The 23,003-nt window shown below is 39.5% G+C and overlaps 1 protein-coding gene across 6 annotated transcripts in view; it reads left to right on the top strand.

The window, feature by feature from the left end:
• The window catches only part of LOC140716828 (uncharacterized), a 394,334-nt gene that overhangs the window by 95,622 nt on the left and 275,709 nt on the right, over positions 1 to 23,003 (top strand). For all 6 annotated transcript variants that reach the window (XR_012096375.1, XM_073029773.1, XM_073029775.1 and 3 more), the window contains exons 37-47: positions 1,873 to 2,010; positions 4,880 to 5,062; positions 6,485 to 6,682; positions 10,470 to 10,618; positions 12,682 to 12,850; positions 13,515 to 13,649; positions 16,900 to 17,052; positions 18,958 to 19,159; positions 19,246 to 19,386; positions 19,597 to 19,782; positions 22,345 to 22,416. Coding sequence is in view for 5 of the 6 variants with exons in the window: in XM_073029773.1 (XP_072885874.1) it covers positions 1,873 to 2,010; positions 4,880 to 5,062; positions 6,485 to 6,682; positions 10,470 to 10,618; positions 12,682 to 12,850; positions 13,515 to 13,649; positions 16,900 to 17,052; positions 18,958 to 19,159; positions 19,246 to 19,386; positions 19,597 to 19,782; positions 22,345 to 22,416 (1,726 nt within the window). In the remaining variant the exon portion in view is untranslated. The remainder of the gene's footprint in view (positions 1 to 1,872; positions 2,011 to 4,879; positions 5,063 to 6,484; positions 6,683 to 10,469; positions 10,619 to 12,681; positions 12,851 to 13,514; positions 13,650 to 16,899; positions 17,053 to 18,957; positions 19,160 to 19,245; positions 19,387 to 19,596; positions 19,783 to 22,344; positions 22,417 to 23,003) is intronic.

Genomic DNA, 23,003 nt, shown 5'->3' on the forward strand with positions numbered 1-23,003 from the left:
AAATATATGCTATATACTAAGACAAACGTTTGCCTAACTGACGTTAAATAATACCGGATGTACTAGTTCCGACTTAAGTACAAATCCGACTTTTATAGGAACGGAACTCGTACGTAACCCGGGGACTGCCTGTAACATCATGAAGGACCTCATCCACCCTGCGCATGGACAGTTTATCTCACTCCCATCAGGGAGGAGACTACATAGCATCCACGCCAGGACCATCAGACTCAAAAACAGTTACTTTCCCCAAACTACAAGGCTGATCAATACCTCCACCTACTAACCCACCCCTCTACACCTCCAAACATCACTACTTTATCATTTCCTGTCACAGTCACCTTATGTACAGACACTCCTGTACCTACCACCATTTTGTGGATGTACAATCAATCTATGTATGTTAGCTATTTTATTAATTTGTATTTGTTGTGTTTTTTTATTATTGTGTTCTTGATCTTATTGTGTATTTTTCTGCTGCATCAGATCCAGAGTAACATGTAGTTCGTTCTCCTTCACATTTCTGTGCTGAAAATCACATTAAACAATGTTGAATTTTGAATCTAAAATAATCAATTTTCAAGTTATTTTAGTTATTCTAACCCTAATCTTAACCTTAACCGATGTAGAATGTGATTCTTAGACACCACATATCAAATATCAAGTATTTTAAAATAATATAAGCATGATGCCACGGCAGCATAGTGGTTAACACAATGCTATTATAGTTTGGGGCGTAGGAGTTCAGAATTCCAGCGTCCTCTGTAAGGACTCTCAGTACATCCTCCCCATGGAATACATGAGTTTCTCCAGGTGCTCTGGTTTCCTCCCACAGTCCAAAGACATACCAGCTAGGTTAATTAGTCATTGTAAATTGTCCTGTGATGAGGTTAGAGTTAAATCGGGGTTGTCGGGGGTGGCTGGAGCAGCGTGGCTCGTAGGGCCAGAAGGGCCTATTCCATGCTGTATTGCTAAATAAAATAAATAAATCTTCTTTGTGTAGTTTTATAGTTCTGTCTTCCTAAACTTCAACTTTGTTAAAGTGTAAGTTCTAAACTCATTTTTGCTTTATGTAGACTGTTGAATGTATTACCTTCCTTGCGCGCTCTCAGGAGAAACTTTTCATGTAATTGAGTTTGAATAGTCATTGTTGCTGGATGCCAGGGATCTGCTGGAATTGATGAACACTGGCAAAGCAGAAGACCGTTCCACCCCAAGCACCAGATCAGTGAGGGTAGCATTCTTCAATCCAAAAGGCGTGCAAAGGTATATTAGAATATAGATGAGAACATCGCAGACAAAATATAATATGGACATATGCAAAGTCCTCTAACTTGATAGGAAAAACAATAGAAAAACAGATCACCAATGATCTGTCGATATCTGTAAATAATACAAACAGATTCAGAATGTATTCTGTATATGAGATGAAGTTCTGAATATTTTCAACTGTTTTGATTCCCATCTGAAGAAGTCAAGAATGTGGTGCTCTTTTGGTACTGAATTGCAGTGGAATCTTCATATTTTTGCTGTTAAGTAGATAAAAGTTCTATGTGGTAATCAACAAAACACTGGGGTAAGAATTCGTGCTCTATTGAAAGCAGTAAACATATAAGGTTCCTGACAAAGGGTCTCGGCCCGAAACGTCGACAGTGCTTCTCCTTATAGATGCTGCCTGGCCTGCTGTGTTCCACCAGCATTTTGTGTGTGTTGTTGTTTGAATTTCCAGCATCTGCAGATTTCCTCGTGTTTGAAACATATAAGGTGATAACTGATAACTGAGTTCCTCCAGCAGTTTGCTGTTGCTTCAGATTCCAGAATCTGTAGTTACTTGTGTCTCTATTAATTTTTTCTCCTTTTATTTCATCTCAGAACCCCAACCCCAGACTTTGCCCAAATGGTACTTACAGTGACCAGGAAGGACTAGAGGATGTGTCACAGTGTATTCCCTGTCCAGCTGGAATGTACTGTTACAGTGAAGGCACAACGCCCAAAGCAATCTCTCAGCCTGTGAGTAACATCTCATTACTGTAGCTCTGTAGTTGTAATCATCAGGAGATTTACAGTATAACACTTTAAATCAGAAACATAAGAGTGTAAGACCATAACGTACAAAAGGTGAATTAGGCCATTCGATCAGGGCGGATTTTTTTTCCCAATCCCCTTCTCTTTGTGTTTCTTAACCCTCTTACCAGACAAATAATTGAGTCCTGAAGAAGGGTCTCGGCTCAAAACGTTGACCTTTTATTCATTTTCATAGATGCTGCCTGACCTTCTGAGTTCCTCCAGCGTTTCATGTGTGTTGCTTTGGATTTTCAACATCTGCAGAATTTCTAGTGTTTTTCACTTGAGTACTATGCCACTTGTTATGTATTCCTGCCCAGTTGTACCTATGCAATAATGAAGAATTGTAAAGCAGTAATAGTTAAGTTAATAATGAGAATATACATACAGATTAACTTGGACAAATTACATAACATGTGAAGTGGATTGACCAAAAAGCCAGAATGTAGATGTAACTTTGATTCTTTTTTAATTACAGTGGATTCCAGTTAATTAGCCCATCGGTTAATTGGGACAGCCACTTATTTAGGTCAACTCTTAAAGAACAAAAAATAACCAAGGCTCCCTTTGTTTATTTGGGACACTATGCCACTTAATTGGGACATGAGATTGTCGCCAAACGGTTTCTAACTAGTGTCAGTCGCATGCACAGTGTGGCTGTTAGACACTAAACTGTACTCAGAGCGAACAGTTTTTAAATAGCGTCAGTTGTGTGTACTTGTGTTCAAAAAGCAGTGATTTTTGTCACTGATAGTTGGTGAGAAATAAGCAGTAAGTCAATTCAGAACTGCTTTGCTCACTGCGGTTTCAAACATTCAGGCTTGGAGGTGTGAGAAACGGCCAGGAGTGAAAGTGAAATGATTTCATTACTTCGACAAGTTAGGAACTACGAAGAAGTTGAAGGATTCACCAAGTATCTTGAATGTTACAATGAAAATGAAGATTTGGAGAATGCAACAGTTTCTCATTAGTGTCAGTCATGTACATCTGTGTGGCAGTTAGACAGGACACCATACTTAGAGTGAACAGTTTTTAAAATAGCTTCCGTTGCATATGCTTCTGTTATGTTACTCATTTGGGCCAACTGACGCCAAATTAAAAAGCAGTGATTTTTGACACCATTTCATGCAGGAAGGCAATGAAGGTAGAACATTAAGTGCACCAGGTGTCTGTGCTGATTTGGTTCGTTTACAATCAACCAAAAGAACAACAGCAGTGTACACTGACTTAATTCCTCCATCAATAGCTTTTATAGTACTGTAGTAATATTGGTAGTGTATTAATCACAAACAAGAGAAAATCTGCAGATGCTGGAAGACCAAGCTACACACACAAAATTCTGGAGGAACTCAGCAGGCCAGGCAGCATCTATGGAAAGAGTAAACAGTCGACATTATGGGCCAAGACCCTTCAGCAGGACTCCAGCATTTTGGTAGTGCTCTAATTTGTTCTGTATTTCATTTAAATACATAATTTGTTACATAGTTTGTCTTTTTAAAACTATTTCCATGAAACTCTGGCTAATTGGGTCAGCCGCTTAATTGGGCCAAAATGTACAGGTCCCAATGTGTCCCAATTAACCAGAATCCACTGTATTAAACAGTCAATGAAAATGGGATATCTGTTATCTAATAGTAGGATAATTACAAAATTAAGGCAGATTTGTGGAATTCATTCACAAAAATTGATCTATTTTCTGGATCAGAGCCTGCAATAAATTGAAAGCACATTTGTTGGGTGAGTGGTGTCGTTTGAACTCCAGTGTCGCCCTGTGTTCATAGTCCTGGCCTCTTCTAGTCTGAAGATCCGTGTTAGCACAGAATTCTTGGCAAGATTGAAAACTGAAATGAGCATTCCCTCACAACACTTTAGATAATCAGTCAGTGGATATAGACTGTGTTTAATTCTCGTCTGGTGAGCCTGATAGGAGCAAGTGAAAGTCAAGTGCACTGGAGTAAGTTTGTGACCCAAGTTTTTTTTGCTCAACTTTAAGCTTTGTCATTTATTTTCTGATCTTTCCAGAAGGGAATTAGGGCCACCATTGTTTGCTCAGTGGAATAAAAGTAAGTGTGGGAAGAATGAGGTGGGGGTGTCTCGTAGTAAAGAACTTGGGAATTGCGACAGAGGGCTGTGAACATACTTGGAATGGTACACTTGCCCATTTGGGACCATTGATCCTTTCCGATGAGTCCCAATTTATTTACAATAAATGAAGCAGTAAATCTGTGTTAAAGTCACCATTTGTATGTGCGGGGAGCCCAATGAGAACTTCATTTGCATGTCCAAAGGCTTTGTTTGAGCAAATAGGCAGCCTGTTCAGAATTTTAAATAGACCTTAATCTAAGTTCTTCCTGGTGATTGAGTATGTCAGGACATTTTTACTACCTGTTTCACTGCCAAAACAGCCTGCTCTACACAGAGGATACATCCCTATTCCTCCCTTGTAATAGTGGATATAGACATTAAAGTTCTCCAAAACTGGGCTCCAGACAAGGCTCTAGCTGAGAATGGATCTCTTCATGAATCATTTATTATTTTAGCAAAGACCAATTTCCAATAAAAACTGGATGATAAAGCGGAAGAAATAATACTTTAAGAAAAATGTAATGCTCCAGACAGTGAAAGAGAGAATATTATAAAAAATTCAAATATATTAAAAGGTAGAAACATAGAATTAGTGCTGCTTCATAATTAAAGAATTTGAATCATTTACTCAGAAATTAAGTGACAACTAGAGAATTTAATGGTGTTTAATAAGTTGGCATTACATATTTATTTCATGTATAATCATAGTTCATACTTTTTTATATTACAGACGGGATACTGCCCTAAAGGACACTACTGCCCAGTGAGGACAGGCAATCCATTCTCTTTCCCATGCAAACGTGGTTTTTATCAGAGTAACTCTGCTGCAGAGGGAGAAGACAGTTGTTCACAGTGTCCAACAGGACACTATTGTGATACTTCTGGTTTGGAGAAACCCAAACTTTGTCCTAAGGTACTGTTTGTGGGCTATGTAAATGGTAGGGGTTGGAATAGGCAATGACGTTTTATTGATGTTCACTCTCCCAGTGCTCCAAATGGAAGCATTGGGTTCGATTTCAAGGGAATCAGACATGGTCTAGTGGTAACATTCATCTTGTGGTCCAAATGTTGTCTGTTCAAACCTCACTTCAGAGTTCAAACACAAAATCTGTACTGGCACTCTATGCACTGCACTATTGGAAATGTGATCTTCAGTGTGAACTGTTAAACTGAAACATCATGCACTCTTTCCAGAGATTGTAAGCTATTCCACAGCACCACTAGTCTCTTGGCCAATATGTATTGATGATCCACCATCACTGAAACAAATTATCATTACAAACTATGTCATTACTACACTGAGAACAATGCAACATGGTGGTTGCATCCCGATATTTCAATTGTAATTATACTTTAGGAAAGTGTTCCACTACTTTTGGAGACTGAGATAGGTTCCACATGGATGCAAGACTTTCTTTCTAATGACCAATAATAAAAAGGAGAGCAGTGGTAGGATCTCTCAGTTCTATCTGGATTATAAACACTGAGGATGTACAATGCACTGATAGTTGTTGATGCTCACAGTGGTGGGACCTAAGTGGAGACACATATCTAAAAGTTCACCTCCAGTCCCATTATCTCCTCAGTGCAGTATAAACTTGCTGATATACTTGGAATAGCTCCTTCAGTTTCTTGGATGGCCATTTTAAATTTGATCAGTCCAAGGGATAAGAGAAAAAAAAGATTTGACAGATTTTAACAATGAGAACTTTACGTAAAGAGACCATAGAGCTTTCTGATCCACTAAAGTTAATGATCACAGTTAATAGTAACCATCACAGTGCTGGGCTGTACAGACTCCAAGTCTAAGCACAATGCAGCCTCTTGTAAACTTAATGGTTGGAACAAAGGTTAGAAAAATCTATATTTGTGCACTTAATAAACCTTCACTAGACGTCCAACTCGCTTTGAACTTGTGACCTCACTTTCAGTCTGTTTGGGAAATAACAATTAGAATCCATTGTTCGAAGTGAGACTTGTTCTCTGAACCATCAAACATTGACATATCTTGTTATAGTGAGTGAGAGAGAAAGGTATTCTGGACGATCACCATCTTTAGTACTGTTATCCATCCTACCATGATGGAAGTCAAATGAGTTGTCCTGTTGTTTGGGATTGATTCAACATGTTTTATTGGGCCTGACAATGTCGCACTACATTCTGCTTCACAGTGGGCAGCATTTAAAATTCTACAAATAGGAATGAAGGCAGAGATTGGAATTTAAACACAGCTTGATTGTTCAGTGTGTACCTAGCTTCATCACGTTTCTCAGTGCAATGAAATCCAGATTATCGCCTCAGGGTTTGCCCATGTCTTTATGTATTGTCTCAGTAGGGCTTCTATTGCACTCCTGAAAGCAGAGAGAAGCCACAACCCTGTGAACGTGGAACATATAGCAACAGTGTGGGCCTTGGAACATCATCTGCTTGCACACCATGTGGAGGAGGCCAGTACTGCACTGACCTGGGATTGACACAGCCCACTGGTTACTGTAAGGCTGGATTCTACTGCAGAGAAAGAGCAACCACTGCGGTGAGTATCAACATTAGGAAATGTGCCATTATTTCGGCGTTTTTCATTTCCAAAGCAGAATTGCCCTTTCAAAAATTGTCACCTAGAGTTTCCAAAGTCTGCCATGACTGTTGGAGCCCCACATCCACTCTGCCACTAACTCAGTCCTATCTCAATGTACTGATCCAAAACAAATTTTGCACTGTACCTTGGTACATGTGACAATCATACATCAATTTCAAAATTTTAAGTATCAAGTCATCCACCATTAAGCATTTTACATAATCTAACAAGCATTCAGGCCTTTGCCAGGTTGCTAATAGGTCAAGAGATGGTTTTGATCACTTCTGGCTCCATCTGTTTCATGCCCCTGACTGGTAAAAAGTGAGCATGTTAAAAAGTCTTCATGGAAATCATCAAAATGACTCATCGTGAAATCAAGTATTTGACAGGAGTAGCTCCTCATAAGCCACCTGCACTAATCATGTGCAAGAGATGAGCCTCTGGCTGTACTCAATTCCACGTGTTTGGTTCAGTGACTACACTGGTACACATTCAGCAGAAACGTACAAAGGAAGCCCTCCTCCTTTCATGTTTCCACCAGAGTTACAGCAGGAGCTCTGCAAAATCCCCATGATATACTGCATAAGGGTGAAGAGTTGCATGATTAACATAAAGCACATATAAAAAACCTCACTGAGATGAGAGACAAAATATCACATATTTTCATACGACAGGAAAGAAGCCCATTGGGTCCATCAAGTCTATGCTGTTTCTAGGAGCATTCTCATCAGTGCCATTAGCCCACTTATTTCCATATGAGCTAATCTCTCCCACTTGCACATTAACTCTCTGTGATTCTTCTACCACCTGCCTAGACTTGTAGCAGCCAGTTAACCTATGATGTTTTTGAAATGAGCGATGGAACCACAGGACGAGGGGAAACCCATGTAGTGACAGAAAGAAGAAGGAAACTCCACAGAGATACAGCCTGAAGTTGGAATTGAACTCCAGCCTGTAGAGTTATATGACAATGGCATTAGCCATTATGCCCTGACATTGAGTCTTTTGAATCTATGTAAATATACCTATGAATGGATCTTGTAGTTCCCATCTGATTGTTTTATTGCAATGAGTTTTGAGAAGAACCTCTGTTGGGCCATACTTTGTTTTTCTTTGTGTAGAAAAAGAAACAGCAGGAAAACTCAGCCGGTCAAACAGCATCTGTGGAAAGAGAAACAGTTAATGTTTATAGACTGCAACCTTAAGTCAGAAATGGGAAAGAGAGAGATGAACGTTAGCTTTCAGAAGGAGAGAAGGTGGGGAAGGGATGTGTGGAACAAAGGGATGTCTGTGATAGGATGAGTCAAAGTAGATTTATGGTGTTCCACTGGTAATTGGAGAATCCCTTCAACCATCCAAGCATGGGCCTCATAACACTCTTCTATGCTTTGAGTTCAGTTCTGTTCATTTGGACAATGTAAGTATTTAGTACACATGCGCACTCTCCCTGTTTTGCGCTTGCGTGGGAAGTGGAAGGAGAATTGGGGGATTAAGGGTGGTGGCCCTCAGATACTAGGCGGATACATTGAAAGTAAATTTGTATGAACAAAAGAAAACTGTGTCTTTGTTGTTTGGGCGTCAACAGTGGTAGCAGAGGAGGGCTACTAATTATAGGATCCTGCCAGCATTTGATGAGAGTAAGCCTTACGAAAGCTGGAAAAATTAAATTGTAATATGGACTCATGTTACAGAACTGGAGCAAGCCTTGGCTGTTGTATTGTCACTTTTGGGAAGAATGAGACCGTGATGAGAATTTCGGTGGAAGACTTGAACAAAGAAGACAGTATGAATACACTAATAAATATACTTGACTGTTTTTGAAGGAAGAAAAGGATCGGATTTATGAGGCATATTCAGACTTTGACAACATTTATAGAGACAATTCTAAAAATATGGCTGATTATATTATTGATTTTGAACAAAAGTACAGTCGCATGTGTACTTTTACAAAATGTACTCAATACAAAATGGAACTTCCTAACGCTGTATTAACTTTAAATTGTTGGATACTGTGTGTCTAGACATAAAGGACAGACAGCTAGCGTTAACTGCATGTACAGAACTGACATTTGCATCTACGAAATCTGCACTGAAGCAGATTTTGGAAAAAAGGCCGATAGGGCAACAGTCACAATTAGTTTGAGCCAGGAAACTAAGCACTGAGCCAAAACAAGAGTATAGCAAGCATAATCTCAGAAGGACCAGACAAGACTACCATTACCTGGCACCAATCCAATAAACAAGTACCGTAGGAGATCAAAATGTGCAGAGTATGTCAAAGTATTTGCCACTGGGCAAGAAACTGTCTGCACAGAACCAAACAAGTTAGACTAACTGAAGAACATAACAAATCCAAAGATGTAGAAGAGTGCCATTGTATAGGTGAGACATGGAGGTACATATGTGAGAGCACATCACTCCAGACTACATAAAGCACAAACTGAAGACCATTAGATCTCCATGGAGAATAACATAAAAAGTGAAAAGCACTTACCTGATACACGGCCATATAGCACAGACAGGGATGAGGAGAGTGCAGCAAAGGACCCAACAGAGTTGCCTGAACAGAAATTATCACAAGTGCAAAGACAACATGGAAGTTTCATTCTTAAAACAGGACAAACTGAGAGATTTGGAGACAAAGACATTGGTATCTCATACAAAACTGAAGTCTTAGGATGAGTAGGCAAAGCCACTGGGAGAAATAAAAGTTGGTACAACTTGAACTACCTAGAACCAGTCACGGTCACTGGCACTGCAGGGTTAGTCAACATGTCAAATGTAGACAGACCTCATAGTGAATCAAGTATAGATCAAGCTGGACCATCTGAAAAAAGTCAAGGTGAAGATGTCCTAGTAACTAAAGAGGTGTTGTTTGAATCTGCAAAACAGGATGAAATCAAAACTTGGAGAAATAATGGAGTTTTTGAGGAAGCTAGAGACATTGGCCAAAAGACAGTGTCTACAAGATGGGTGTGCACCCTAAAAGAAATCCTGACAGGAATTATACCAAAAGTCTGGTGGCTAGAGGTTTTGAGGAACTGAACATAGAAGATCTCCAAAAAGACTCAACAACATGTACATCAGAGTCTCTCTACTTCTCTCAGTGGTATGTCAAAATCAGATGTACAGGTGGCGGCCCTCAGGTACTGAATGGATACATTGAAAGTAAAGTTGTTAAAAAAAAGAAAAATATGTCTTTAAAAAGCAAACATGAGGAAATCTGCAGATGCTGGAAATTCAAGCAACACAAACACAATGCTGGTGGAACGCAGCAGGCCAGGCAGCATCAATAGGGAGAAGCACTGTCTTTGTTGTTTTTTGGGTGTTAACACTTTGATCCTTGGCTTGACAAGAAGAACAATCTTCTTCTTTTCATATTGGTAATGCATGATATCAGTAACATCTCATAGGCAAGAGACTGGACTAAGAACTTTGCAGTCTGAACCAGTCATACATGATTTGATGTACCAACTTTGCCATTGGAGGAATCTCTTTGAAACACCCTTTCCTGATGCTCATTATGTTTTAGGGAGCTGTTCTTGTTCGTTTCCAATGTCTGTACTTTGGTCATTCTAAGCAATTGAAATACCATCGTGCTTTGTGGTTAGTATCCTACATGTTATTGATGTGTTGTTGAAGAGGAAGATTTATTTCTGATATCCATCAACAAGCATTGACAGTATACAGCATTGATAATGAAACTTGTGTTTTCAACAAGTGATTAATGTGTTTTTCTTCATAGGCCCCAATTGATGGGATCACAGGTGATGTTTGCACAGCTGGAGGCTACTGCCCTGTTGGTTCAGCATTCCCTATACCCTGTCCAATGGGCACATTCAGTAATACCAGTGGTCTGCGGAGCTCCAAGGAGTGTCTGCCTTGCCCTCCAGGGTATGGTCAAAGGTCTTCTTGTCTCAAATTTCTGCAGAGTGTCATAGCATAGTCCCAGTGTTTTGGACTATTACACTGTGAAAATAATTAAAACACCAGAGTAGTGTAGCAACAGTTACTGTGACACCAATACAGCTTAGGGCATTCTGGAGTTTAGAGTTCAATTTGGTGCCACTCTGTAAGGAGTTTTTGTATGTCCTCCCTGTGGAGTGCATGGGTTTTCTCTGGGAGCACTAGTTTCCTCCCACAATCCAAAGACGTACCGGGTAGATTAATTGGTCATTGCAGATTGTCTCATGATTAGATTAAGTTTAATCAGGTGCAGGGGTGGTGTGGCTCGAAGGGCCGGGAGGGCCTATTCCACGCTGTACTGCTAAATAAATAAGCTACTCAGCAAGTAACCATGTACTGAGTTATAACTGTCCGAAGAAAATGATAAACTTTAGTGGCCATTCCCTTGATCATCTGCCTTAACTTAACAAAAAGCAATGAAACACACTCTGAAAACCATTAAGGGGGCAAAAGAATAAATTTAAATTATTTGTATTGCTTCTGATGAAATATTGCACCATTTCAAGGACAGCTGAGTGCTGACTATTGCCACAGTGTTCTCTGGTGTGTGCAAAATACTTGTGTAATGGTGAGAATGATGTGGCTGCACAAAGTACCCTGGTGATGTAAAACAGTTACAAGTGTAATGATACTGCTGGCATTTATGTCCTGAATGATGAATGTATATTATTTGTAGAGAGCAACAGATCTTCCGTTTAACGACATGATTACCCTATTGTACAGGTTTGTTGCCTGTCATAATTGATTAATAATGGACAGTTCTGTGATTCAGATTTCAGTCCCTTGGGAAATGCATTGCAGTTTTAGTGATCCTTATTACTTAAGCCTCATCACAGCTTTCAGTTTGCAGAGACATCTTCATCTCATCAAACACTTCTATGCTTTGGCTTATGTGACAACTACCAAGTGTTTAAGTGTTTTATTAGAGTATAAAAAGGTGCAGACAGTGTGTAGCCATTTAGTCCACAACTAATCATTAGACTTCAAAGCTGAACTCTAACCAAAGTCAGCCTGATTTGGTGTTAAATCATTTATTGGAGATTCGTAGCTGGAAGGTTAGAGAGGCAAGTTATTTAATGCTTTCAATTATTTCTTAGTGTTTAATTTTTTTTTATGATTTTATCTTTTAATTATGTTTATATTTTCAATTATGCTGCTCTGCTTGAGGTCTACTCACCACTGAGAATTCTCAATGTACATGCAGTGTAGGGACCTTCAATCCAATCAGCCCTTGGCATCCAGTCCAGCTAGGTATAGACAGGAGGATATTACAGACAAAAAATCAGAGGAGCGGTCAAACCAGTATGAAGTCAAATGGGTCAATTGTCTCTTAGATCCACATAAAAGCAATTGGTGCTGAATTTTAACATCTTGACTGCAACTTAGGTGGTGAAGTGGAGCTACGTCTCTACCAAGGGATGTGTAAGGCACTCCTTCCCTCCGCTAGCCCACAGGTCACCCTTGGGCGAGGTGTCGCACCTGCTTAGCCCCATCCCCGATCAAGGTCAGGGTCAGGTGAAGCCATGGGAGCAGGTGGTTGGTGGGGGGGCTTGTATGAGTAGCCAGTGCATATCACAAGTCCTGGTTATGCGACCACTGATGCCAGGCAGTCTCTGAAGAGTATTGGTCATGGCTGGGGTCACCCATCTTGTAAAGACACTGCCCAGAAGAAGGCAATGGCAAACAGCTTCTGTAGAAAATTTTGCCAAGAACAATCATGGTCATGGAAAGACCATGATTGTCCACGTCATACATGGCACATAACAAACGTTTGCATTCATTCTTAATGTATTACTGTATTCACAAGGAAATAGTTTCAACAAAAATTAACATAATTATGAAATTTGTATTGAAGTTTCATCACTGCTCCTCTTTTAAACCAAGCAGTGATCAAAGGAATAATAGTTTATTTTGCATAAGATTTGGGAAGCAACTAACAGAAAGCACACTAGAGGAAAATCAGCTCACCTAAACCAATTCATCTCTTTCAGACTTTACTGTTCTGGATTAACCACCCAAGCTCCAACAGGACCATGCAGACCAGGTTACTTCTGCACAGGTGGTGCCAGCAGTCCAACCCAGCATGGCACTAAGGAGGGCCACTACTCGCGTGTCGAAGCAGAAAGCCCTGTGCCCTGCCCACTGGGCACTTTTCAATCGGTGTGTGTGGCTCAAGTTCTCCATCCTTCACCCAATAGGACACAACCTGCAAAATCTTTCAACCTGGATCTTCTGAAGCTTACTGAGTGTTAGATGATAGACCTGAAATTTTTAACACAGGCATAACCCCGTGTTTTAATCTGTCATATCAATTACAGAGGGTGGAATATGTTCCAACATTTCATTAATTTTGCCATTATTAGCTTCATATGGAAACTCGAGATGTTCAGGATGAAATTGTTTGGAGAGCCTGATAGTTGTAAGCACGTCACATTACTGCAGCTCTGAATGCTGTATCCTGTTAACATGAAATTCAAATCCAAAGACAGACTTTTATCAACTAACAAGCAAGATAATGGATTGAAAAGTTTTATTGCTGCCTTTTAAATTTGTTTTCTAATTTTGCAAGTCCATTCCTGTTCTCGTACACAATTAGTTGCAGAGATAGTGTTTCTCTAAAAGGGCTCCAGAGAAGCTACTGGAATACCATAAGAGCTGACTTAAACCATTCAGACAATCAAGTACATTTTCTTAACAGTATTAAATATTTGTAGAAGAAAATAAAAATGAATTCCATTGACACAATGCTTTGAAATTGTGTCTTTTCAGTAATGAAAGTTTATAATCTAAAAGTTGATCCACTCTCTTGGTTTGATCCTCATAGGCATCTCTGCAGTCTTCTTGTCTAACTTGTTCCCAGGGAAGGTATTGTAACCAGACAGGCTTGGTCATTCCTCCACTGTGCATGCAAGGACACTACTGCCCTCCTGGGAGTATTCTGCCCATCCCCTGCCCTGTGGTGAGTTTGTTATTGTATTGCTAAGTCTAAGGATGTTTTAGCAAGAGCAAGAAAGGAGATAGTTTTGGAATGAATCAGAATTCAGAAATTCTTTGCTCATGAGCAATGTTTATGCAGAGGGAAGGATGGTTCTTGTACACCAAACAAATATTTAAAAGTTTTTTTTCAACAACTATAGAAAACAGTCATATTTCATAGTTCTGTGTTATAAATGGAACAGTACAAATATCCTGCATTCAAATCATGTTTTCCATCGGTACTCATACTTCACTCTGTAATTTGGAAGATAACTGAGAGTATCAGTTAGAATTACAGAGATCAAAACATAGATTCCCTGTGATAATGAACCATACTGCACAGCACAAAGTGCATTTAGTTTACTGCTTTAATGTAGAAAAATAACCCAAGATGATTACACTAGTGAAGGACACAGAGACTTGAAGGACCTGAGTATTTTGGAGAAGGGTAGTTGGAATAGAGGAATTTGCAGAGTTAAGATGAGATGAGGTTATCAGTTAAAACTCAAGGATGAGTATTTTATCTCTGTGGACTAGTCACCTGCATTGGATAACATAAGCAGGGCCGATGGAAAAATGAGGCAGTGTGACATTAGACGTAGAGACTGAAGTTTATAGCAGATGGATGAAGGGAAACAAAAACAGGCATATACCATGCAGCCTTTTAAGCCTATATACATAAGTAAATTATGGTGAACATTTGTCACTGTTTTATGAAGGTCTCCTCAAATGAGTTTTTTTCTATTTGCAAGGAAGCTATGTCCATAGAGTGTCCTTGATTGATGAGAAGTATCTTATTCTCCCATTCAGAGTGCGGCATTCATTGACTTCTAAAGAGGGCTTTCCTAGATCAGTGTTTCAAGTCATTTTGAACAACTGAAAAGAAGACCATAAGATATAGGAGCAGAGTTTGGCCATTTGGTCCATCGAGTCTGCTCCGTCATTTCATCATGGCTGATCCATTTTTCCTCTCAGCCCCGATCTCCTGCCTTCTCTCTGTATCCCTTCATGCTTTCACCAATCAAGAATCTATCAACATCTGCATTAAATATACTCAATGACTTGGCCTCCACAGCCACCTGTGGCAATGAATTACACAGATTCACCACTCTCTGGCTAAAGAAATTCCTCCTCGTCTCCATTCTAAAAGGACATTCCTCTATTCTGAGGCTGTGTCCTCTGGCCCTAGACTCTCCCATCATAGGAAACATCCTCTCCACATCCACTCCATCAAGACCTTTCACCGTTGGGTAGGTTTAAATTAGGTCACCTGTTATTCTTCTGAATTCTAGTGAATACAGGCTTAGAGCCATCAGACATTCTTCATATGAGAAACCATTCAATCCTGGAATCATTTTCGTGAGCCTCCTTTGAACCCTCTCCAGTTTCAGCACATCAATTCTAAGATAAGGGGCCCAAAATGGCTCACAATACATTAAGTGAGGTCTCACCAGTGCTTTATAAAGCCTCAACATTACATCCTTGCTTTTATATTCTAATTAATCTGACCTATTATATCTGGGTTTCATTTCACACAAAATTTCTCATCCAAAGACATTCACCAACTGAAACATCCAAAGGCCCCTTGTCAGAAATAGTTTAACTATGCGGCTCCTATGGAGTTAAAATATCAATTTGTTTTAATTGTACTATGTCTTTCGTGAATGATGTAGGAATTGTTTATTTTTAAATGGATTAAGTTGTAATTTTTTGCAGCTATTTTTTTAGTTGTTTCCTTTCATTATACCTGCTTAAATTAATCTAAATTGAAATGTGCATGAGATTATTGTACTCTGCCTCCGAAAGGGGCAAAGTGTACTATAGTGATATTATTGTATACTTTGTTTTGTGTTCCTGACCAGGGAGAATTTCTTAATTTAAAAATATGCTGATAACTGTAGCTTCACATTTGGAAAGTACATCACCGACTGTTCCAGTGGCTAACTAGCTGGCTATATGTGACCTTTTTGCTGAATTAGTACCCACTTACATAAAGTCCCAGAAGCATGATCTGGTGGAATATTGTTTGGATAGTGTCATGGTTTATCGTGCCCCACAAACGACCAGCAGATGCAGAAGATTCTTCAAGAAGGGTTAAACTTTAATTTGCAAATCAAGGCTGAGACAGTCATTGAGCTAGTTGCTGATTGCCCACCGATCCTTGTACATAGCATTTTTTATAGCAATCTCCTGGTTTAGTTGCATTAGCATATCCAATCGGTCTACAGTTGCGTCTCACAAGTACATCCGCCACTATTGTTTCTACCTATTGACTTAATCATGTTCTAATCTACATCTCTTAGCTACCTCTCATTAACACACCATTGTCTTCTACATTCAATTGGATACATGCATAGCAAATAGCAAACTCAGACTACATAGTTTTGGTTACACAGCAAACAATGCAACTTTTATACTCCAATAATAGGAAGGCAATTGAAATGTTTACCAACAGCATTTCATAAAGATGAACACTCAACCAACACCAGAGTACACAAACAACACATGCTCATTAGTACACATCCTGTGACCAGGAATATATTTTAATAAAGGAAGAACAAAATTGCATACATTGCTGCAAATTATTTTATTATGTATAATTAGTGTGTGAGTGCACTTTGTATGATATATTTGTACAATTATATGCATTTTTGCAATTGTTAAAATATAGAGAGCTACAATTTATTTTATCACTAAAATATGCAACCTTTATCTTCCATCCAGTGTTGTTAATTTGATGAAAGGAAGGTCTCAACCTCAGGGGATTGATAATTCCCTAGAAGCAATCAGTTTTAGGAAAGAAATCTCCAAAGGAAAACAGGAATATGTCTGTTCATTTTTACCTTTGTGTGTCAGTGCATTCATAATTGGTGTGACAACTGGCAATTTGCAGTTTCACAATACACACAAAGCCCATGAACTTTTAACTTCACTTACTGCAGCTATGCTACATTTGGCAACATTCATAAATTCAAATAGAATAACTTTTTTGTATTTTTCTGAAAATGAATATTTATTTACACTGCTTTACAGCCAACACCAAGAAGAGAGATTTATGGTAAAACAGACATATACTTAGGTAATGAGATGGGGTTTTGTTTTGTATCAAATAGGAACATCAGAAATTTACACTTTAGACTCACGTCTAAATTTACACTCATGTGATGCTAGGCAGGAATGACAATATTTAAAATATGTTTTCAAAAGTTTTACTACCTTTTTTTGCATTTCAGGGACACTATTTACATCAGGAAGGAGCAGCAGACATTAGCTCATGTACACTTTGTGACCCAGGGATGTACTGCAGTGTGGTAGGTCTTTCTGCGCCTGAAGGACCCTGTCGGCCTGGTTATTACTGTACTGGAGGTTCCAATACTTCCATTCCAGTGAGTCAACACAGTTAAACTAATACCAATTCAATATTATATTTTCAAAAGAATTTTGACTTCTATAAGATACGTTATTTGGTGTGACAGACATTTTAATTCAGCAGAATCTTCTTATGATTATAGTGACATATTTTGTCCAACATGTCATAGTTCTAAAGTTAAACAACACAGAAACAGGCCCTTCAGTCTAATTCGTCAATACCAACCAAATTGTCTACTTGAGCTAGCCCTATTTCCACCTGTTTGGCTCATATCCGTCTAAACCAGGGCTTCCCAACCTGGTAGGGGTCCATGGCATAAAATAGGTTGGGAACTCCTGCTCTAAACCTTACCTATCCATGTTGTTAATCATAAACACAAGAGACTCTGCAGATACTGGAAATCCAGAGTAAAAACACAAAATACTGGAGGAACTCAGCAGGTCAGGCAGAATCTATGGAAGGGAATAAACAGTTGATGTTAACTGTTTTGTGTGTATTACTATCCATATAGTTGTCTAAATGTCCTTTTAACATTCTAATTGTACCCACCTCTAACATTTGGTCTCAATCAAATGAATTTGGAAGAAACATTGTTGAGAGTTTTTGTTCAAGGAACTCAAAGTATTAATGTTTACTGCTGGAGCATGATGTCTCTATGATAGATTTTTGGCTGCCGAAGGTTGTTGGTGATCTAAGCCCTGGCCCACGATGCTTCCCCCATTGCAGTTGTGGATTCAGTGTTTCTCTGAAGAGTTGGCTACTACCATGTCAGCGTTGCTTAATACAGTGCAGGGTCCCTCTGAACACCTGACAAGCTGCACTGACAGAAAGGCTCTGACAACCGGCCAGGCCTCATCTACAGCTCACTAGCGATGCTGATGGCCTTCACAATGCAAATCCCTCAAACCTGTTAAACAAATAATAAAAATGTTTTAAATAATCATTATAATTATTGAAAAAGTTTTTGAGGTGGGAAAAAATACATTCTTAATCACAAATAATTAATCTAACTAAATCAATTCAAATAATTAAACATCTCCACTCGCCTTTCTTCAGCCGATTACTCATGTTCATTTATATGGGGCTACTAGTGAGAGATTACCATTTCATGGCTCAGAGGACAGATTTCCCAGCCTGAGGAGATTCACACTGCTTTGTTGGACTTTACAATGAGTCCACTGGTGCAGAGGACTCTGAGTGGGAGACTGCTCTGCGGCCTCTACTCAGGAAAGATCTCAGTAGCAGATCAGCCCGTTAATGTTTCACGGGCTTATTTTGAGATTCAAATGCAATGATCAGCTCAGACACCGAATGCTGCACTGACAAAATAGTGTCTATTGACTGAGGCACCAAACTGAGGCCCTACTTGCCATGTCAGGTGGTATAACACAAACAGCAGAAATTACAAAGAAAGATTTACCATTCAACTAGCAATAAAAACAAACTTCTGGAGGAAATCAGTGGATCAAGCAGTATCTGTAGAGTAGAGGTTCCCAACCTGGGGTCCACGAACCCCTCGGTTAATAGCAGGGGTTCATGGCATAAAAAAGTTTGGGAACCCCTGCTGCAGAGGAAAATTGAGTCAATGTTTCAGGTTGAGATCCTTCATCCAACAGTTTTTTTTCTGCTGCTAAACCAGATTTACTGGTTATCTCACAACTGCCCCTTGTGGGCATTTGCAATATGCGTATTGTCCATTATATTTGCATACACTACATCAGTGACTACATTTCAACAGTGTGTCACTGGCTAGGACGTGCAACTAGTTGAGATTGTGAAGTCTGCTGCAAAATGCAGGTTCTAATTCATTGCATTCAAAAACATATAACTGGAATCTAAACACTGATGTGTCGATTTTCAGCTTTGCTTAAAATGATCAATACCGAAGATTTCTTCTAATGATATATTATTGTTTTGGTAGGTGGCAATGCCATTTGGTGACATTTGTCCAGCAGGTTATTATTGTCCTTTAGGAACCAAGCATGCTTTTGAAAACCCATGCCCAGCCGGGACATGGAGTAACTTTACAAGTGCCCAAGATATTGCCTTGTGTCTTCCATGCACACCTGGATTTTCCTGCAGCCAAACTGCACTCACTCATCCCAATGAATTATGTTCTCCAGGTAGGAAATTTGCTTTATTGTGAGTGGGAGTAATTCAGTTGCTTTTTTCACATCTCCGTGAATTTCATATTAATTGTTTACAATAGGTTTTTATTGTAAGAATGGAGCAAAGACCTCAAGGCCTTTGGATGGTGAAACAGGTGGTTTGTGCCCTAAAGGTTACTACTGTCCAGAGGGTACAACAATGCCTATACAATGTGAAGATGGATCTTATAACAATGCCACAGGTAAGCAGCTAAATGAATGGAATTTATTGGTTTTAGCCATAGAAATTTTAAAATGTGATGTTTACTGATATTAATATAGAAAACAAGATGTTGAATAGGGAATTGATGTGATGCTTTTATCTGGCTGACAACTATTTATACTTGTAATGTTGTAATCGATTAAACCTATCAAGCATCCAAACACATTGTTTACTTTTATTCTGAATGTAGGACAAGAGAGGTGTTCAGATTGTCCTCCTGGATTTTATTGCATCAAAGGACATGATGTAAGACCCTGCCCAGAAGGGCATTACTGCTTAAAGAACATGGGAAAAAATCTTCTGCCTTGCCCACCAGGAACTTATAATCCAAATACAGGATTGAGCCAACTGGAACAGTGTCTACAATGCACTGCGGGTTAGTTAAAGCATTGGGAGTTAAGAGCAAAACTAAACTGGTGAAAGAACTCAACAGATCAAGCAGCATCTATTGAGGCAATGCCTCCGCCTCAAGATTTCCCCTCCACCTCTCTGACCTAACTCAAACTGCTCATCATCTTCTGCTAGTGCTACCTATCACCTACCAGCCTCTGTCTTACCCCTCTTTCTTACCCCTCCTTCTCACTACTATCATCCTTCTGTACCTTCAGTCCTGTTACAGGATCTCAATCTGAAATGTCAGTTAGCCCTTTGCCTTCACAGATTTGGTTTGATCCTGCTACGTTCTTCCAAAACACTTTTTTTGCACCATATTCCAGCATCTGCAGTCTCACGTGTCTCCAAAAGCAGTTCAACTTGCTGAATCAGAAAGCGTAAAGAAGAATGGAGAAACCAGAGAGGACAGATGGTGGGATGAGGAGAGAAAAAGGAAACAAGCTGCTGAAAGAACTCACTAGATCAGGCAGGTTCTGTGGAGGCAAAAGGATATCAAGGTTTTGGACTGAGATCTTTTATCTGGACTGGAAAGATGAACATTAGATCTGGAACAGGAGAAAACTTCCCAAATTGGATGTGTATGTGAAGAAATTGGATTTCACTTTTTATTGTGCATTAAGCAAGTGCTATATAGATAGTCTGGTCTCCTAAAAAAGGCTGGAGGAAATTTGAAAGGTCTTTGAGCTGTGGAGCTTTGTACACTGATTTATTAGTAGAAACAGGTCCTAGATAGCTGCCATCAGGAGCTGCATGCATCTGCCTCGTCATTGCTCCACTGACAGCTGGAAAGTGAGGCAGTGCTCACTTTCTAAGAACACTTCCAATGGCACCTGCTATGAGATGAAGTAGCCCATTTAATGTAGCGCCAGAAGTGATCCTATGCTACTGCCAGTGCCTGGCTGATTAAGGGGCAAGTGTTTGCAGTGTACAGCTCACAGATAATCTACAGAAGGCTGTGATCGTCGAAGATACAGCACTGATCAAATTTCCAAGCTGATGACAACTAAACCCTGAGGTAAAAAGACGTTGAAGTGACAATGGAAATGATTGTATATACTGGCTTAATCACAATCCCTACACAATAATCTCATAGTTGCTCTGTGATTGACCAGTCAAGGTTATAGGTTGTTTCTAAAAGCTTCAATTTCTGCTGCCATTGAAATAAATGAATGTCCTGTGATCTACGATGTCATTAGGTGTTTCACAGACACGCATCAGATAAATTAAGGACATAAGAGGAGAAAGCATTCAGCTCCTTACTCTGCTCCACTAACCATTAAATCATTGATGGTCTTCCAGCTCAGCATCATTTCCCCATACTAATCTCATGTCCTTTGATCCTCTTCATGCATAGCCATCCATGATCTAAGTTGAATCTTACACAACAATGACTTCCTGTTCAGCACCGTATGACCCAGTATGATCTAAACCAGGAATATCTTACATATGGTAATTGGTCTGATTTGTAGAGAACAATGTCGCCATTGAGTTGTCATGCATGGTTGAGTCCAGAGTAAAACTCTTCCACTCTTTCCCAAGTTGTGTGTCTCCCTGCCCTCAAAGAGCAGCCCATACCACTATTGCCTTTGCTATTCCAGAGTTATGTTGGTCTGGGCATTTAGTGGTATTTTCAATTTCTACAAACAAGTATTTGCCTCTTAAGCATGAGAAAATCTGCAGATGCTGACAATCCAGAGCAACAGACACAAAATGTTGGAGCAGCTTAGGCAGCATCCATGGAAAAGAGTAAACAGTCAACATTCCTGGCCCTTCTCCCAGACTGGAAAGAAAGAGGAGAAGTCAGAGTAAGAGGTGGGGGAGGGGAGAAGCACAAGGTGGCATGAACATTGATTTTTTTGAATTTCTGGTAATTTCCCCCTCCTCTCCTTCACTATTCCACTCTCACCTTATCTCCTTACTTACCTATTACCTCCATCTGGTTCTCCTCCCCTTTCCCTTTCTTCTATGGTTTTCTATCCTCTCCTATCAGATTCCCCCTTTTCCAGCAGTTTATCTCTTTCACCAATCAACTTCCCAGTTCTTTACTTCACCTCACCCCCCCCCCCCCCCCGGTTTCATCTATCACCTACCACCTTGTGTTTCTTCCTCCCCTCCCCCCCACCTTCTCACTCTGACTTCTCCCCTTCCTTTCCAGTCCTGGAGAAGTAACTCAGCCCAAAATGTCTACTTTCTACTCTTTTCCATAGATGCTGCCTGGCCTACTGAGTTCCTCTAGCATTTTGTGTGAAATACTTGCCTCTGATCAGTACAAGATCATTTCACATTGTACAGAATTTGCAATATGCATATGCAGAATAGTACATGCATTATGAATTGTAAAGCATGCTTACTATTTTGTTTCTATTAGATCAATGAGTCAGTAGGCATTAGATTCCTGAATGAAAAGGTTTTTCTAAGTAGAGCAGTTGGACACACTGTCCTTCATTACTTACCCTCAATAACTGACTGGAGGTAATTGTGCAAAGTACTTGATATTGAAGAATAAATACTATCAATATCTCAACTGTTCATTTCTATTTTATAGGGATGTTTTGTGATGCTTGGGGATTAAGAGCTCCAACTGGATCCTGCCACCAAGGATTTTTCTGCTTAACGGGTTGAGTATTTGTTTCAATTTAATTCTGATCCTATTTCATTAGGCAGATCTGGAGGCACTTTGCAGATATTTAATAGATCATGCACACGTATCAACCCAAACTGGAGTAGAAAAAAAGCCTTCAATGTAGACACGAACATTTACTGAATTGGAGAAATGGGCCATTTGCCAATAAAATGTTATGTTAATAGCAAAACCAGAAGAGGGTGGTATTGGGTGTTTGAGTTTGTCTAATTGCAGCTGAGGGAACACGGAAGTCTGTGCATGACTAAAACATTTTGTTTTAAACCAGGCTAGTCCAAAGTTGATCTTGTTTGTTTCTTGGTGACCAAGATCCAGTTAGAGGTGGTGACATTTGTATCTCTGCAAACAGTGACTGTACTATTTTAGTTTATTTCATCATAAAGTAAAATTGTTTCCATGAAATTAAGTTTATGTAGAGTGCTCGGGTTAGGCTAGGTTAATATGCATAACATTTCATTTTCTACCTTATGATTTGTTGGATTGCATCAGAATGTAATTAATTCACATGATTGGTAAAATGTGAAAATAATCAGAAAGCAACCCTGGATTAACTCAGAAAGCTG

The sequence above is a fragment of the Hemitrygon akajei genome, chromosome 26, assembly GCF_048418815.1.
Source record: "Hemitrygon akajei chromosome 26, sHemAka1.3, whole genome shotgun sequence".
Taxonomy (NCBI): Eukaryota; Metazoa; Chordata; class Chondrichthyes; order Myliobatiformes; family Dasyatidae; genus Hemitrygon; species Hemitrygon akajei.